Below are 17,894 nucleotides of genomic sequence, written 5' to 3'. Positions count from 1 at the left end.
ATATAAAAAAGATATTATATAAAAATGCAAAAAATACAAAGCCTAGCATAAAAAGTACTGATGGAGCAAAAAGTGCCAGAGTCATTAATCTATTATTAATCTCAATCCATTTGGCGAACATATTGTGTGACAGGGATAAGAGGCATCTTAAATGTAAAGAGGGCAATAAATTTCAGCAACCTATTAGTCCAATGTTTGCTTACCTTGAGTCAGAGAGATGCCAGGAAAACTTCTTTTCAAGCAGATCTCAAAACTTTGTTTTGAAAAAATAAACAACAGTTCAGTTTTGCAGGATATTAATTGAGATGTACCTTAAATTAATTAAAATACAAGAGATATTAAAACAAAATGTTCTATGTTAGGTTATAATTTTAATTTCTCATCACAAAGAATTCAACATTAAAAATTATTTAACACTCTCCCAGAACTCAAATGTCACCAAAGATAATAGAGGACCAAATTATTATCGTAAAACACACCTGACCACCTCGTCATCAAGTAAACAATATTAACTGCAGTATTGTGTCGCCAAATTTATACATATTTCAACAGGAGTTATGTTATATTTATAATAGGTTTTTTTTGTCAACCTAAAACAAATAGTATGTTTATATATATATATATATATATATATATATATATATATATATATATATATATAACCTACATACATACATACATAGTGTTGCTTCCTTATACTTATTTTCTACTATATATGTGTGTATATATATATATACATATATATATATATATATATATACATATATATATAGATATATATATATATATGGCCTACATACATACATAGGCTACATATAATACATAATGTTGCTTCTTTTTCCTACTTATTTTCTACGATTGCCAAATTATGCCATATAATTTTTTATATATATTATTGTTATCTTTGATCATTCAAGTTTATTAAGATTCACTAACCTTCACCTCCACATTCATCCCATCGTCCGTCAGATGCCAGATTGATTTTCTCTTACTCGCGCTGTAGGGGCAGCTGCTTTGCCTGATGATCATCCATTCGTTAGCACGTGCACATGCACCACACCCCCTACCAATAAATAAATGCAATAAAATGTATTTACAACAACAATTTTTTTTTAAATAATAATAATAACAACAATATAATTACTACTTCTAATATTAATAATAATGTGTATCCTTGTTAATATTGTTTTATTGCTATTATTGCTTATTATACAACAGTAACAGAAAACACATTGATTATAAGGTATTTATACTGTATCTACATAGTCTGTAAACGACTCAGAAAATTAACAGCTTTTCTCCTGTTGATGACTTTTATTATGACAAGCAGCCCTCTGCTCAAACCGGACCAGACACAGCCGAAACGACGCTGTTAGCCTCTGATCGATGTAACAGCTATAAGGTTTATAATATCGGTCCAATTCGTAGTCTTGTGTTAGGAATTTAACTGTTATCAAGGTCGGAACATTCAGGATACAGACGTGTTCATGCAGTGAGGTATTATCTTAATCAATCCTCGTTTGCTCTGTTTGATCGGGTCTTCCAGAAGGCGGGGAGCAGAGATGGTAAGTCTGCTATTATGATCTGATAGCATTTTAGCTGCATCTTGAGCAGACAAAATAAAACAAAAATAACTTCTCTAAAAGCAATTGCTGCAAATTAAACAACGGATTATTTAACTAACAGTATTGTAAACAGGAGTAAATATGAATCGGTTAATAGCTAACGTAATCGTTTTGTAGTCAACAAGTGTGCCTTCATGCTAATATGTATTGATTTTGAACTGTGGTCAGAACATGTAAATAAGTACTTTTTGTGTCAAATGAATATCTAATCTTTATTTTTTTGTTATTTTTGTTATTATTCAATGTTTCTAATTTTCAGTGTGGGGTGCCATCGTCTTTGAATCTATTGATATTTCCATAAAGTGTTATAGCTCATGTATTTGTAAACACTTTTCCGTTATTAGCTAACTGGTGTGTCATTGTTTTCATTCATAGGACAGCGAGATGTCTGATATAGACCAGACTCCAGCTATGGACAGCAATGTAGTAGATGCAGAGAATGCTCCTCTCTACTGCATTTGTCGAAAACCAGACATAAACTGCTTCATGATGTAAGACAAATCTCTCCAACAATGTTCTCACAGAAGAGTCACATAACAGTGTATGTGTCCAAACAGAATGCCTAATTTTTCATCAAATCCTTTTCCCATAGTGGTTGTGACAAATGCAATGAGTGGTTCCATGGTCACTGTATAAATGTGACTGAGAAGATGGCCAAAGCGATCAGGGAGTGGTACTGCCAACAGTGTCAGGGTCAGTGACTAAAGACTTTCACCTCAAAATATTTAAACATGCACTTGAACATAATATGTTGTGTTGGAACATGTTAATTCTTTCTAAAATATTCTTCATCTCTTAGAAATGGATCCATCTCTTTCAATACGCTATCGGAAAAAGAACCGTGATAGAGACGTCGAGCCAGAGAGAGTTGAAAAACGATCCAGCACTCCAGAGTACAAGATCGATAAGCGTCGAGGATCCAAAGTTAGTGCTTCTCAAGTTTGCGTTTTATGATGTCACTCTCTCTGTTGCATTATGGGTGGGTAATTTGGCCAAAAATATTTTTGGAAATATGCACTGAATTAAATACTTCAAAAATCATTTTTAATCTCATTTCATTATTTAGATTTTTGACTTTATTAAATAAAGCATATATATAAACTTTATTTAATTTAAACTTAATTATTAAATTTATTTAAAATGTAATTTATTTTGTTTTAAAATAAATCAAGTTCCATAATAGTCAAAAATCTAAATAATCAAATGAGATTAAAAATGAGTTTTGAAGTGTTTAATTCATGGCATGTTTCCAAAAAGAATTTTGGTATTTTATATATATATATATATATATATATATATATATATATATATATACCCATATATATACACATATATATACAGTACAGGTCAAAAGTTTTGGAAACATTACTATTTTTAATGTTTTTGAAAGAAGTTTCTTCTGCTCATCAAGCCTGCATTTATTTGATCAAAAATACAGAAAAAAATGTAATATTGTGATATATTATTACAATTTAAAATAATTGTTTTTAAATGTATTATACTTTAAATTATCATTTATTTCTGTGATGCAAAGCTGAATTTTTAGGATCATTATCACATGATCCTTTAGAAATCATTCTAATATGATGATTCATTATCAAAGTTTTAAACAGGTCAGCAATTTGGGGTCAGTAATTTTTTTTCTTTCTTTTTTTTTTTTAAATAAAATCAATACTTTTATTCAGCAAGGATGTGTGAAATTGATAAAAAGTGATAGTAAAGAAAATATATTATTAGAATATATATTATTAGAATTTTTTTTTTATTTTGAATAAATGCAGTTCTTTTTAACCTTTTATTTATCAAATATATTAGACAGCAGAACTGTTTCCAACACTCATAATAACTCAGAATATTAGAATGATTTCTAAATGATCATGTGATAGACTGGATGTTACATGTGACACTGAAGGCTGGAGTAATGATGCTGAAAATTCAGCTTTGCATCACAGGAATAAATTATTTTTTTAAAGTATATTCAAATAGATAACTATTATTTTAAGTTGTAATAATATTTCACAATATTACTGTTTTTTTTTTCTGTATTTTTGATCAAATAAATGCAGGCTTGATGAGCAGAAGAAACTTCTTTCAAAAACATTAAAAATAGTAATGTTTCCAAACTTTTGGTCTGTACTGTATATACCTTGTAACCTCTAGTACACCTGCATGAAATTATTACATTTATTAAAGAACAAAGGTAAAAAATATTATTGTCTACGAACTACAGTGAAGCGCTCTGCCCGTATGTGTGGTGAATGTGAACCCTGCACTAGGACGGAGGACTGTGGTCATTGCGACTTCTGTAAAGACATGAAGAAATTTGGTGGCCCGAACAAGATTCGTCAGAAATGCCGTCTAAGGCAGTGTGTTGTCCGTGCACGGGTAAGTTTCTTTTATTTAGGTGGTTCATTGTTTTGTTTTTGTTTTGTAGTTAATTTTCTCTGACAATGCTTTTGCAGAAAATGCTGCGTGTTCGAGACGAGGAGTTTTCTCTTTGTGAAAGGAAGGACAATATAATGCACAGGAATAGACGATACTCAGATGATTATGATGAGAACGATATGGAGCCATATGAGCATTACAAGGACAGAAATGCGGTAAACACTAATTGCTGTAGCTCAACCACAACCACTTAGTATATACATTTCTTTGAACTTGTCAGGTTATAATATATATTTTAACCTGAGTATTTTTGTGAGATATGCTTAATGGGGATGATGCTTTTGGTCTAGCACTTATAGACAAACCCCAACCTTCTTTTCTTTTTTAAGTCGTGGGGCAGTGATGATGAAGACGGCCCACTTTACAGCCCTGTCCCACGGAAGAAAGCTATAAAAGTCAAGCATGTCAAGAGGAGAGACAAAAAAATTGACAAAAAGGTACAATGAAGAACCGTTCCTTAACCCTTGTGCTATGTTGACAATCCTTAACCAAATAAAAAAAAATAATAATAATTAATTGTAATTATCAAAATTCTTCAGAATTGTTTGCTCATCTCATAATTGTGCTCATCTTTCACAGAAAGAGTCCCGTCGCCACAAGCAGAAACAAAAGCACCGTGATCGTTTGAGACACAGTGAGAGGGGAGATGGCAGACATGGAGGAGACATGCAACAGTGTCTGGGGCCGAACTGTATCGAGTCAGCACGTCCAAACTCAAAATACTGCTCTGAGGACTGTGGCATGAAGCTGGCCACCAAGTAGGTTATTTCATTAAAGGGTTTCTCCACCCCAAAATGAGAATTTTGTCATTAATCACTTACCCCCATGTTGTTCCAAACCCGTAAAAGCTTTGTTCGTCTTTGGAACACAATTTAAGATATTTTGGCTGAAAACCGGGAGGCCTGTGACTGTCCCATAGACTGCCAAGTAAATAACAGTGTCAAGGTCCATAAAAGGTATGAAAGTCATCATTAGAATACTCCATCTGCCATCAGACGTGCAATCTGGATTATATGAAGCGACGGGAACACTTTTTGTAAGTGAAGAAAACAAATATAATGACTTTATTCAACAATTCCTTTGTTATCAGTCTCCTCTGTGTCTCTCCATATCACCTTATGCTGCATATGCTCTTCTTCTTCGCCACAAGGATCCTCTGTTTCTACCTGTATTTATTTTTGATTTGAAAGAAAACAGCGCATCCTTGTGGCGCAGATGATACTGAAGAGCATATGCAGCATATGTATATATAGATAAATAAAAATAAATAAATTCATCATTTTTGTTTTCTTCGCTTACAAAAAGTGTTCCCGTCGCTTCATATAACCCAGATTGCACGTCTGATGGCAGATGGAGAATTCTGATGACGACTTTCATACCTTTTATAGACCTTGACACTGTTATTTACTTGGCAGTCTATGGGACAGTCACAGGCCTCCTGGTTTTCAGCCAAAATATCTTAAATTGTGTTCCGAAGACGAACAAAGCTTTTACGGGTTTGGAACGACATGGGGGTAAGTGATTAATGACACAATTTTCATTTTGGAGTGGAGTATCCCTTTAAGTGCAGCCAACCAGCATAGAACAGTCACACAATGTTATACCAATACCAGTTGAATGTGTTTTGAAAAGATTGTGTTGATTTCTTGATCTGCTGATTTGTGCAGCCGCATCTACGAGATCCTCCCACAGCGCATCCAGCAGTGGCAGCAGAGCCCCTGCATCGCTGAGGAACAGGGCAAAAAACAGCTGGAGCGCATCCGCAGGGAGCAGCAGGCTGCACGGATGCGCCTCGCCGAGATGGAGCGCCGTTTCCATGAACTCGAGGGCATCATTGCCAAAGCCAAGCAGCAGGTGGTCCAACAGGATGAGGATGTGAGTTTCCAGCAGTGCTTTCTAATGCTAATATCATTGAATTTTGTAGAGTAATTAGTATAAGATGGAATTTGTGTGTTTCAGGGATCTTGTCATGTTTATTGGTGTAAACTAGCTAATGTCCTGTCTTGCAGGTCAATGAAACGGACAGTGAAGACACAGACCTTCAGATCTTCTGTGTGTCCTGCAGTCACCCCATCAACCCCAAGGTGGCGCTGAGGCATATGGAGAGATGTTATGCCAAGGTGAATATATTTTGTTTTCTGAGCCGATGTATTGAATAGTGAATTTTTGGTCTGATGTGGCATTCTTTAAAACAAAATTGGTTTGTATTACACTAACACTTGATTTTTTTATTTTAACAGTATGAAAGCCAGACCTCTTTCGGCTCCATTTTCCCAACCAGAATAGAAGGGTAAGTGGGCTATATTTCAATTATTATTATATAGTACAGCAGTTTTGATTGAATGTGTCTATATATCCTTCATTCACTTTGTTTTCATGTTATACCTCCTCTACTTGCTCTATTTGTGGGCAGTTTTACCAAAATTTTATGGTGTATATTTACGTTTACATTTAGCCATTTAACAGACGCTTTTATCCAAAGCGACTTACAAATGAGGACAATGGAAGCAATCAAAATCAACAAAAGAGCAATGATATACAAGTGTATACATATATAGTGGTAGATATAATAACATTTTTATTTTTCTGGAACTTCAAAAATATATGTATTATTATTATTATTCTTTTATAATAACTGTACGATAATGACTATTTTTGAATATATGCAGTAAATTAAATACTTCACAAATGGTAATTCATCTCAATTGATTTTTTTTTTTTATTAATTTTTTTGTATTTGCAATAAAAATTAATGTTTTATATATATATATATATATATATAGATATATATATATATATATATATATATATATATATATATATATATATATATATATATATATACTTTTTTTTTTTTTTTTTTTTTTTTTTACTGTCTTTCTTTCTTCTATTAGGGCAACAAGACTCTTCTGTGATGTTTATAACCCTCAGAGTAAAACGTACTGCAAGAGACTCCAAGTTTTATGTCCAGAACATTCCAGAGATCCAAAGGTGAGAGTTTAGTGATGGTCTCGCAGTATTTCTGCTCAAACTAAGGGTATGTTTACACAACAACGATTGTACTGAGAATTGATTTTTTTTCTTTGCATTTTGGAAAAGTTTCACGTACAGACAACAACGTTGTCTAAACAACCCCTGTTCACACGGATCCACAAAATACTAAAGACGCTGTAGTATTCATGCTAGGCCAGCAGTTGGCAATGCTACTCTTTACATAGAAACAATAACGTATTGTTTTCAGAAACTTTGCATTTTTAAGGCTACCATAACTCCTTTCATGTAAATGAATGGCCAAAATGCATATAGTAAATCACTTCTCTGTTTTTCTCTTCTCAGGTCCCAGCAGATGAGGTGTGTGGATGTCCACTAGTGCGTAATGTGTTTGAGCCGACTGGAGAGTATTGCAGGGTCTCGAAACGCAAGTGCAACAAGCATTACTGCTGGGAGAAGCTCAGACGGGCGGAGGTGGACCTGGAGCGTGTCAGAGTGGTCAGTCACGCCCTACTTATTTTCATTGTAGTCTTAATTTAGTTTCATATAACTCATATTTTCCCATCCAAACAGTGGTACAAGCTGGACGAGTTGTTTGAACAAGAACGCAATGTGAGGACGGCTATGACCAACAGAGCTGGACTATTGGCCCTGATGCTCCACCAGACCATCCAGCATGACCCTCTGACCACTGACCTCCGCAGCAACAAAGACAGATAGCCATGCCAACAATCTGTGCTCAAAAATTATTTCTTTATATTTGTGTACTTTTCATATTGTATATTTGTCACTATTTGGATGATGTCATTCATATTAAAACTCTCTTCATGTGTCTCCTTGACAGTCTGCATTGATTAATTTTACTTGTGCTCAGTTAGTTAATTATGGAATTTTAATTTTTGTTGTGATCCACAGATTTCTTGCTTGTAGTTATTTTTATCTATGCTATATTGATATATGAGCAAGTATGCTTACAAGGAATTTGTCTTGGTAAAACAAGCTCCCAGAACAGACCAAATAACAATTAGATTCATAAAAATAAACAATATAAATATGTATTTTTTGAAGTTTAATGATGTGAAGTATTTTAGCCTACTCTGTAGTCAACATCAATTTTTATAAAAGACCTTTTTATTACCACGTCCAGGGATTTATAGCAGTTTTTCAGTATATCATATATATATGATTTAATAATGATAAATACATTTTATTAAATACCATTTATGAAAAGCAAAATAAAAAAAACGACGAAAATAAGAGATTCGTGTTACTTTTTCAACTTTTGACTTCTGTTTACGTTAATAAAGTAATTTGTAATCAGAAGTTAAAAAAAAAATCCTATCGTGCTATTTTGTTAAATCTCTTAGAACGAACAAAGACGTAAATTTTACATCAAGCAACGCAACATCAATCTAGCTTTTAAGACGTGAGCAGCAGGGAGCTTTATTTATTCAAAATGCTCGAGTCATGTGTTTCCGGTTTACAAACCACTTCCGGTCCCTGTCCTGTTTCAGTATTTAAAATATATCAATGTGAGGATTGTTGAAGGGTTTACAGGTAGGTTTTTAAAAATGGCTTGGTCGTATTTATGATTAGTTTAACATGACCGTTAAAAACAACAACCAGCCCCGGTAAATCTCGATAACTGTTTTATTTACTATCATTTCGCGTTGGCTAATAGTTTAGCTACCACGCTAAGTATTGGCGCTAATACGTGTAACGTAAGGCTGTGTCTCAAAACCTAATTTGCTGACTACCTAGACAGCATTTTCTGCATCAAAAGTCGTGGTTTAATAGATAAAGCGTTTGGTATTTATACGAAGTGCAACAATAGGCAGTCAGCTGACTGTTGGATTCAATTGCAGGTGTCATAACATACTGCAAAGAGATTATTCCGATACTTCAACGTTATTAAAATGAAGGAGCTTCAGATGGACAAAGAGTAGATGATTTACAGTGCTGGAAGGTAGAAGAACTAAACAAGTATTGTTTGCTGCTTAAAACACGGTATCTGAGTGTAGCCCCACTAATGTGTATTTCCTTATTGCAGCTGTAATAACAAGAACAGAGAAGCTATACTAACATGGAAACAGAGGAAGTGGCAGCTGAGGCACATGCAGAACCAGTAACCGAAGTCAAAGATGCAAATACAGAGGAAAGCAAAGAGCCCACAGAAAGCACAGACACTCAGAATCATGTCACAGGTGAAAACAAAGAGGGAGCTGTAACCGAGAAGGAGGGTGAGTCTTCCAAAGACGCTGACAAACCACCTTGTGACTGGTTGGAGCCCCTCGAAGAAGACTGTGACGATGTCGATTCCCAGAGCGTTGATGGAGAAGTAGAGAGCCTTGTGGGGAGCGAATGGAGCGGCAGTGTGGTTAGTGTTAGGAAAAGCACCGGAGAGAGAGGTGGCAGAGGGGTTGGGTATGTACATGTCCTGGATTCTAATAATTAAACACCTCACATCAAACTTTAAGTGATGAGTTATTGAAAATTAATGTTTTTCTCTTATGCACTTCACTGTTTTTTAAGCTAAAACAGATGTATGTTTTGCTTTTGCTTCTAGGAGGCCGAGGAGGAGAGCACAATGCGAGGTAGATGAAGACTGGGAAGACTGGCCGTCATTAGGGCAAGGATGGAAACGCAAACAGGTTTTTCGTCGGTCAGGCACCAGTGAAGGACGCAGTGATACATACTACATGAGGTATCTTAAAAACGACTCAATTAAAGGAATAGTTAGAAATGAAAATTTGCTAAAAAATGTACTCCACCTCATAACATTCAAGATGTAGAATCACTTGCTCACTAATAGATCCTGTGCAGTGAATGGGTGCCGTCAGAATGAGTCCAAACAGCTGATAAAAACATCACAACATTCCACAAGTAATCCCCACAATTCCAGTTTATCAATTAATGTCTTGTGAAGTTAAAAGCAAATGCATGTTTGTTAGGCATTTTAATGTTAAACCGTTGCTTGTGGCTAAAATGTGATTCTGTGATAACACTTTCTCCAGTGAAAAAGTCACTCTCTCATATCAAAAAATTTAAAACATATTTGTTTAGAACCGTTTTGGACAGTTTTTGCTTGTAAATGGTGCTTGATCTGTGCATATTTCTCTCCTGATTCTAACAAGATGTGTTTTTCACTGGCAAAAGCAATATTATGGATAGAAAAATCATATTTTAGCCAGAAGCAAAAACAAGCTTGATGAATTTATCACAAACATGCAGCTTTTTCACTTCACAAGACACTTTAATTGATATAATCGTGTGAAATTGTCATGTTTTTATCAGCTTTTTGGACTTTGGTATCCATTCACTGCAGAGGATCCATTGGCGAGTAAATAATGATAAAAGCTTTACTATGTGGCAAGTTCATTTTGCATCACCCATTATTTTTATTATTATTTTTTCCTTTCAGTCCAAGAGGTCATAAAGTAAGAAGTAGGGTTGAGCTCGTGAAATATATAAGTCAGTCTGTGGACCTCACAAATTTTGATTTTAAAACGGGCCAGTTTCTTGGTGAAGAGCCTCGAAGAAGAAAGGTGAGGAGATGTTCAGCATGCTGTCTTCATTTTTGGCTTCAATGTAATCACATACTTTCCACTAATGCCTACATTCTGGTATCCATAGAGAAGGAAACAGGATTCTCCCCAGGCACACTTTTCTGTACCCAGTATTCCAAATGAATTAGCAGATCCAGGTGGTGCAACCAGCAATCCAGGATCTTCAGCTAGTCTCAGCTACAGTACAGCTCCGAAGTTGAGCTCAAATTCAATCCAAAAGAGTGCCAATACAGTGACCACTCCAAAATGCAGTACCTATACCAGTCCTGAGACAAATACCGCTTTACCGAGTGCCACCGCACAACTTACTGTTGATCTGACTGAAGATTCTGTGAATCCAACTCCTCCTCCTTTGGGCGGATCAGTGTCTTTGGCCCCAGATAGGCCCATCAATGGTGCCAGTGGAAATCCACAAAAATGTTTTGGGTAGGCAGTGCTTCTTTTTCTTACACTATAGCCTAAATGTCAAAAACAGTGGTGTTAATATCTTTCTTCACTCTGTTCTTTTTGTTTGTACTCAGTGTCTGCCTAAGATGTCATAAAACCTATAATTTTGAAGAGGGACAAACTATGTGCCAGAATTGCAGGCTAGAGGGTAACACATGTAAGTCAAAATGTAGTCATTTATTTTCCAATTTGTGAGTGCAGGCAAGTAAGCAGCAATAGTGTATTTCAGCTAACACAATTATTATTGTTGTTATTTTTTTCTGTTGGTTTATCAATAGTAAGACGAAGGAAACCCTACAAAAAGGTATGTTTTCATTTTTGTTTTTTGGCTTCATGTAATGTGTTGCCTTACAAATAAAAACACATTTATTTGTATTTTTTTTTTCTTAGTGGGTTCCATGTGGTCGATGCCGGGCTTGCCAAAATACAGTGGACTGTGGTAAATGTGTTAGTTGTAGAAATGGTCGGCTACGCCTTCGACTCAATATCCACTCTCGTAAAGTCGCTAAGTGTCGCAAACGGAAGTGTTTGCGCCCCATCCATAAAGACAGGACTGTAAAGGTAATTATTATTATTCATTTTTTTAATTCAGTAGATGATATTCTGTGTTATGTAAGGACATTTGTGTAAGAATAAGAATATAGTTCAACTGTTACAATATTCTAAATAATAAGTGTTTGGACCCTTGCCCACACTTGCAATATCAAACCAAGCGCATTTAGGTTGTTTTTATGATCTCTTCTGTTTGATGGCTTTGTCAGAACCTCAGCTTTGTACTGCCTCCACTGGTGTCTTTTTACATTGCATTTGTGTCATGAATTATTTAGGATTCCTTGAAAAATAAAAAGTTCAAAAGTACAGCATTTATTTGAAGTCGAAATCTTTTGTAACAATATCAACGTCTTCACTGAATAAAATGCTAATTTCCAAAACAGTAAAATGCAAACTTTCAAACAGTAACTTTCTGAGTTACTCTTTGTCTAATGATCATATAATCTTTACTTGATCTAATCAACAGGCATCAGAGTGGCAGTTTCCAAACACGGCCAGATCACTAAGCACAGCTTCAAATATTTCACATGTGAGAATAAAATGCTTTGAACTACACTGTTCTTTTCACACATTGCTTCATTATGCTTGTAAAAAAAAAAAAAAAAAGTTTTAATCATTCAGTCTCCCTCTTCTTTTATTTTTCAGCCCTCAGTCTCAGATGATTTTGAGGAATCACAGGTAAAAGTCTTATAAATAATCTCTCAGAGTAATCTGAGGGGTTCCTGTAGAACAACTAAATCTAAATGTTGTTTTCCTGTAAGCAGAGCTCCTATCTGCAGTACAGTGACTCCGAGGATCTGTCTATGTTCTTTGGGGGTAATGATGGTGACAGTGGCCTGGATGAGGTAGAGTTCTAGCTAGCCAGTTAAATACACTGCAGTAACATGACCCAAGTGCCTTGATCACAGATATGCACATTGCTTGAAGAGATTCACAAAGTATGTGTTCTCTTCTTGGTTGGCATATTACATTTTTTAGAAATTTGCTTGATGCTGCAAATATTTAAGATGTAATCAGAGACTTAATATAGTGTCCTGAATATTCTTGTTTTTTTTTCTTGATTTGCAGATGGGTATACCAAAAGTACGTCGCCGTTCCTGTGGGAAGTGTAAAGGCTGCGTTCGCCGCACAGACTGCGGAAGCTGTGATTTTTGCATGGACAAACCCAAGTTTGGAGGCAGAAATAAGAAAAGACAGAAATGTCGTCTCCGACAGTGTCAAAGAGAGGCTATGGTGGGCTTCCATAATATCATTTCAACTGTATTATCTGCATTGACTTGTTAATATGAATAAGAATGTTGTTTTATGGTGCATTATTTTGAAACCTTTAGTTGTCCACCAAATCTAGGATTATTTTCAGTCTTTTTTTTGGTTGATATAATAATATTTGTTTTTATGTAATGTATTATATAACATGTTTAACTGTTTATTGAGAGTAAATTTGGTCTATTTAGTGAGAGTTTTACTCATTGTGAATGAATGACTCTTATAAGAATGTTCTTTTTAAATAACAAACAAATAAACAAACTGAGTCTAGTACAGTTATGTGTATTTTAGACGTGTGTATGACAAAGTGTGGTTTAGTGGAATCAGAACAGTTAAATCCTGTTCAGTTAAAATCTTGTCTCAATGTTTGTGTTTAATAGAAGCATTTGCTGCCCATGGATGAAGCGGAGATGCTCTTTTCTCAGGGCTGGGTTACACACGGCAGGCCGCGGTACACATATGGACGTGGTAGACCCAGGTCCAAAAAGTTGTGGGATTTTGAGGTTTCAGATAATGAGGCTGAATCATATGTGCAAAAGGCGCATACCTCAGGTGTTGCCCAGGTGCTGAATCGGAACAGGCTCTATCATCCCAGTTACAATAGAAAGGTATTCCCGGAATCTATAAAGCATTTCCACTTGTTCCTGTTTGCTCTCAATAACTTTTTCTTCTTGTTGATTTAGGCTTATGTTTATACTGATGTTGCTCACAGTCATATGATGAACAACATCCCACTCTACAATCCACATAAGTTTATGGTATGTTTTCACCATGAAAATGAATATAATACTCATATAATGTTAATCAAGTCATAATTTTTCCTTAAATTAATCCCTGAGCAGTTTTCCCTAGAAATAAATAAGCTTATTTGGTTTGTGTTGCATTTTCGTATTATTTGAACAGCCCTATATATAAATATGTTCGTATCTCATTTCTGTCATCCCTATCTCTTGAGAAGATGAGCCCCCAGCTGCACATAGGACGGCCGGAGATGATCAAAGAAAATGGGCTTCAAGGCAGTGCCATCAGTAGCAGAGCCCTTCTGTCTGCGGTAAGCTCCTTGTGCCTGTCTGTTTTCAGCTTAAACAAATAAAAACAAACAAAGATTAGCAAGTGGGAAATAAACAGTAAGCCAGTAAGGTTATCTGAGGTGCTGTCTTTCCTTAGGTTGGGTGGTGAAAGTAAAATACATTCAAGATTGTAGTTGTACCATTCAGTTTTTGGTCTAACCAGTGTGCATGCATAGCTGTATGCTTCTGATATTATTCCCACGCACAGAGGAAAAAATGAGGTGCAGAAGTTAGATTTCAAAGCTGAATGAGAAGGCAGTGTATCAGTAATTACATTGATTTTTGGTTGTATTGACAATAAAGTCCTGTTATCTTTCACATTATCTTGAGAAAACAAGTCTGAAAATAACAGTAATGCATGTCCTTTAGATGATGTTTTAAATGAAATATTTGTAACATCTATAAAAAGTAACTTTTTAAAGAAATTAATACTTTCATCAAGGATGCAGTAAATTGATCAAAAGTGACAAATACATTTATAATGTTGCAAGCAATTTCTATTTTAAACAAATGCCTTTCTTTTGAACTTTTTGTTCAAAGATACATAACTTGTAACGATTTCCACAAACATATTAGGCAGCACAGCTGTTTTTAACATTAATAATAATAAGAATGCTGACTTGAGCACCAAATCAAAAGGTTTATGTAACACAAGACATCATAGGCATTATTTTAAGAGATCTGAGTAATGATTTTATGTGTATATATCATTTATATTCATATTTTACTATATACTAAATATTTATTTCCACTTCCCATTTATTTAGAGACCAGAGGTTCTTCCTATGGCCATTGCACCAAACTGCCCTGGAGGGAGTTTGAGGGAAGGGAATCGATCACATGGATCGGCAGGTCAGGAACCATGTCAAGAGGAGCAACCGGAGGACGAGTCTTGTCCGTCGGTAAGAAGCCGTTTTAGGCATACGGTGTGTGTGATATGGAAGTCGTGGGAGTAGTAATGATTATGTACTTGTGGCTTTTGCAGATCACTCAGATATTCAGCATGGCAGACAATGACCCCACCATCCAAGGCATCGACATCAATCATGAACTGATGCCTCTCCTGAGATCTCTTCGTAGCATGGTACTTCCTGTCCTCTGGTTCTGTGTTGTGGTGGAAGGCCCTCAGTTACAGCTGATGCAGTGCTCTAAGCGCTCCACTATGGCAGACACCATTATTCATATTGAGCCCAACTTCCATTACCACATCAGCGTCCAGGGACAGCCGCTCCTGCCCACCCACAGACTCTACAACAGCCACCCGTCTCGTCTCACCACTACAAAAGAGATTGTTGCCCTCCTCGAGGACCTAGAAATGTACTCGGTCTGCCAGGGCTCAGGGCACAAAAAATCCACGACTGGGTCAGAGCCTGTGGTTCCTGAACGGGCGGCTACCTGTGACTTCCTGGTTTTTTCAGAAACAGAACGCTGTGAAAAATGCAAAACTCTACAAAAAGTATAGAGAGACTATTAAGCACATGGGAATTCGTCTTCAAGTAATAATACATCATCTATTTTCTAATTTTGAACTATTCTAGAATATCTTTCGACTCTAATATAAAAATATTAGAGCACTGTTTTTTGTTTTGTTTTGTTTTTTCAGAAGGGTGCCAGCATTACATTGACTGATGAATCAGTTTTTGGTTACTTTAATCCACAAAAAGGACTAATATTACTTCCCGCATTAACAGGATAGTTTGCCCAAAAATAAAAATGAAGTCATCATTTACTTACCCTGGTGTTGTTCTAATGTTGTATGCCCTTCTTTCTTCTATAGACAACACACAAAACAGCACCAGGGTGAGTAAATGATGACTTAATGTTCATTTTTGAGAGAACTATCCTTTTAATGAGTGGCCACTAAACATGTAGATGTTTTTTCTTTGTTTTTTTTTGTGGTTTTTTTACCCTAGAATATGTGACACATTTTGGTACCTACTCTGGCTAAGGATGCTCATTGAATCCTGATCATATAAATGGAGGCAGTGAATGGGCATGTTTTACACAATCAAAACTAAAGTTATAATAGTGCTTCAAATCCATTTTGGTTTAATTCCTCACACCAATGATATCTGTACATGTTTTAATGCTTATGTACTTCTCAGGGGGTGGGGGGGATGCATTGATCAGGTGGAAGGTCCATGTTTGTTGAAGATTTAATATTTGCTGTATGATATGGGATGAGGCTGCTTTGGTTTTGGATAGACAATTTTGTACATAGTGCAAGTGGTGGCAGAGAAATTAGATAAAATATAGCGAGAATGTTTTTTTTATAAACATGTCTTTTGCTTTCCAGAATTTGTTTTCTCTGTTACAAAACACTTTGAATTATGTTTGTATGTGCTTTCATATAAATAATCTGATTTATTTCTGTTTATTTAATAAATTGTGTTATCTGTTGGATGACTGCCATTATGTGCTCAAGGCAATAGATATCACCATACTTTGCCAGTTAATTAATCACAGTACATTAAATTTTATATTACAAGTTTCCTCAAATGTATTTTATTGCTATATAAGAGTTAAAGATTTTTACAGCGGGGATTCTGGATATCTCTTTGTTGTTAATGTTGTCGTCAACAGTAAAAAAAAAAAAGCATTTTTAATTTTTTTTAAGGAATAAAATATTACATAAATTAATGCAAATAAGTCAACAAATTCCTATGTAATAATAATAATGGAATAAACTGGGAAAAAAGAATGTTTAGTGAAAGTGCTACTCAAGTGGAGTAGCTTAAATATGTATTAGGATATTTTCTTTCCACTAGTTTGATAGACGATGTGTAATGGAAGCAAAATAGGCCAAAACCAATTTGTTTCTAGTGTCTTATCTTTATAAGGACTCATTCAGTAACTTAATTTAAACACCGAACTTTAAAAGCATCACTGATGTTTTCGCTTTAACATACAGTTGCTGCAGCATCCACATGTAAATGTTCTCCTGCGGTATCATGGTTAACTGTTAACTGTTAACTTTTTTAACATGGCTGACACTCCCTCTGAGTTCAAATAAACCAATATCCCGGAGTAATTCATTTACTCAAACAGTAAACTGACTGAACTGCTGACCGAGCCAGATAACGAACGAAACATTGACTCGTTCTCGAGTCAAGAACCGTTTCTGTCGGACGCGTCCGGTTCGAGAACCGAGGAGCTGATGATACTGCGCATGCGTGATTCAGCGTGAAGCAGACTGACACACAGCGCGTCTGAACCGAGCTGGTTCTTTTGGTGATTGATTCTGAACCGATTCTGTGCTAATGTTATGAGCGCGGGTAAACCGAAGGCTTGAATCAAGGGCAATCATCGCCAATGAAGTCATTACGTCGAGCGCAAAAGAACTGGTAAACCGTTTTCGGCAACCGGTTTATTGAATCAAACTGTCCGAAAGAACCGGTTCGCGGAAAAGAACAGAACTTCCCATCACTACCGGTGATCCGAAAACCGATGCAACCGGTTCTTGACCATCTTGACTCGAGAACGAGTCAATGTTTCGTTCGTTATCTGGCTCGGCTCGGTGTTCATCTTCACTTCTCTCTTCACAGCAGTTCAGTCAGTGTCAGCCGCGGCGCTACCATTGGGCCCGGGTGGGCCTGGGCCCACCCATTTAAGGTCCGGGCCCACCCATTTTGGCCCAGGCCTATGAGTAGTGAGTGATTTTCATTCTAGCGGTTCATCCAATAACCAGCCCGAGGAAAGCTTTGAGCGAAATCTTCTCAGCCAATCAGCGGCTTCTACCCCACCAGCAAGTGATCCAATGAATGAATGACGTTGGCGGACGTCATTCATTCAAGACAGACACAGACAGTTTTGCCGATATGAAACGTAAAACAAAACAAAGCTGCTTATTTTATTTTAAATTCAGCAAGAAATGCTCCGAGGAACAGCAGGAGGAAACTCCTGCAAATTTAAGTTGGCGACTTACCATCCTG

General features: G+C 35.9%; 2 protein-coding genes across 5 annotated transcripts; both read left to right on the top strand.

Moving 5' to 3' along the window:
* The first annotated feature begins 1,325 nt into the window (after nt 1-1,325).
* On the top strand, nt 1,326-7,893 carry cxxc1b (CXXC finger protein 1b). Its single transcript, XM_042734106.1, has 14 exons — nt 1,326-1,565; nt 2,001-2,116; nt 2,218-2,318; nt 2,425-2,550; nt 3,856-4,010; nt 4,088-4,225; nt 4,400-4,507; nt 4,650-4,828; nt 5,738-5,945; nt 6,080-6,190; nt 6,311-6,360; nt 6,965-7,061; nt 7,407-7,559; nt 7,635-7,893. The coding sequence occupies exons 1-14, from the start codon at nt 1,563-1,565 to the stop codon at nt 7,779-7,781; spliced, it is 1,692 nt and encodes a 563-aa protein (XP_042590040.1). The 5' UTR covers nt 1,326-1,562; the 3' UTR covers nt 7,782-7,893.
* A 610-nt stretch (nt 7,894-8,503) lies between these two features.
* LOC109074774 lies at nt 8,504-16,359 on the top strand. 4 transcript variants are annotated; one of them, XM_019090787.2, is made up of 18 exons: nt 8,504-8,618; nt 8,927-9,027; nt 9,112-9,485; nt 9,628-9,765; nt 10,483-10,606; nt 10,695-11,053; nt 11,149-11,231; nt 11,353-11,378; nt 11,465-11,635; nt 12,093-12,155; nt 12,272-12,304; nt 12,391-12,471; nt 12,695-12,859; nt 13,273-13,500; nt 13,576-13,650; nt 13,851-13,943; nt 14,730-14,864; nt 14,948-16,359. In XM_019090787.2, the coding sequence occupies exons 3-18, from the start codon at nt 9,145-9,147 to the stop codon at nt 15,422-15,424; spliced, it is 2,592 nt and encodes an 863-aa protein (XP_018946332.1). In that variant the 5' UTR covers nt 8,504-8,618; nt 8,927-9,027; nt 9,112-9,144; the 3' UTR covers nt 15,425-16,359. The 4 variants fall into 4 exon arrangements, with proteins under 4 accessions (XP_018946332.1, XP_042590036.1, XP_042590038.1 ...); XM_042734102.1 differs by having other exon boundaries at nt 13,848-13,943; XM_042734104.1 differs by lacking the exon at nt 8,927-9,027 and having other exon boundaries at nt 13,848-13,943.
* Nucleotides 16,360-17,894: the final 1,535 nt, after the last annotated feature.

The sequence above is a fragment of the Cyprinus carpio genome, chromosome B11, assembly GCF_018340385.1.
Source record: "Cyprinus carpio isolate SPL01 chromosome B11, ASM1834038v1, whole genome shotgun sequence".
Taxonomy (NCBI): domain Eukaryota; kingdom Metazoa; phylum Chordata; class Actinopteri; order Cypriniformes; family Cyprinidae; genus Cyprinus; species Cyprinus carpio.
Note: the sequence above shows the minus strand (reverse complement) of the source record. Positions and strands in the feature narration are given on the sequence as shown.

Coding starts and splice junctions, on each gene's coding strand:
- cxxc1b (XM_042734106.1), top strand. Junction 4,829..5,737: donor GGCATGAAGCTGGCCACCAA/GTAGGTTATTTC, acceptor TGATTTGTGCAG/CCGCATCTACGAGATCCTCC. Junction 7,560..7,634: donor ACCTGGAGCGTGTCAGAGTG/GTCAGTCACGCC, acceptor CCATCCAAACAG/TGGTACAAGCTGGACGAGTT.
- LOC109074774 (XM_042734104.1), top strand. CDS start 9,145: ATGGAAACAGAGGAAGTGGCAGCTGAGGCACATGCAGAACCAGTAACC. Junction 13,501..13,575: donor ATCCCAGTTACAATAGAAAG/GTATTCCCGGAA, acceptor TTGTTGATTTAG/GCTTATGTTTATACTGATGT. Junction 13,651..13,847: donor ACAATCCACATAAGTTTATG/GTATGTTTTCAC, acceptor CTATCTCTTGAG/AAGATGAGCCCCCAGCTGCA.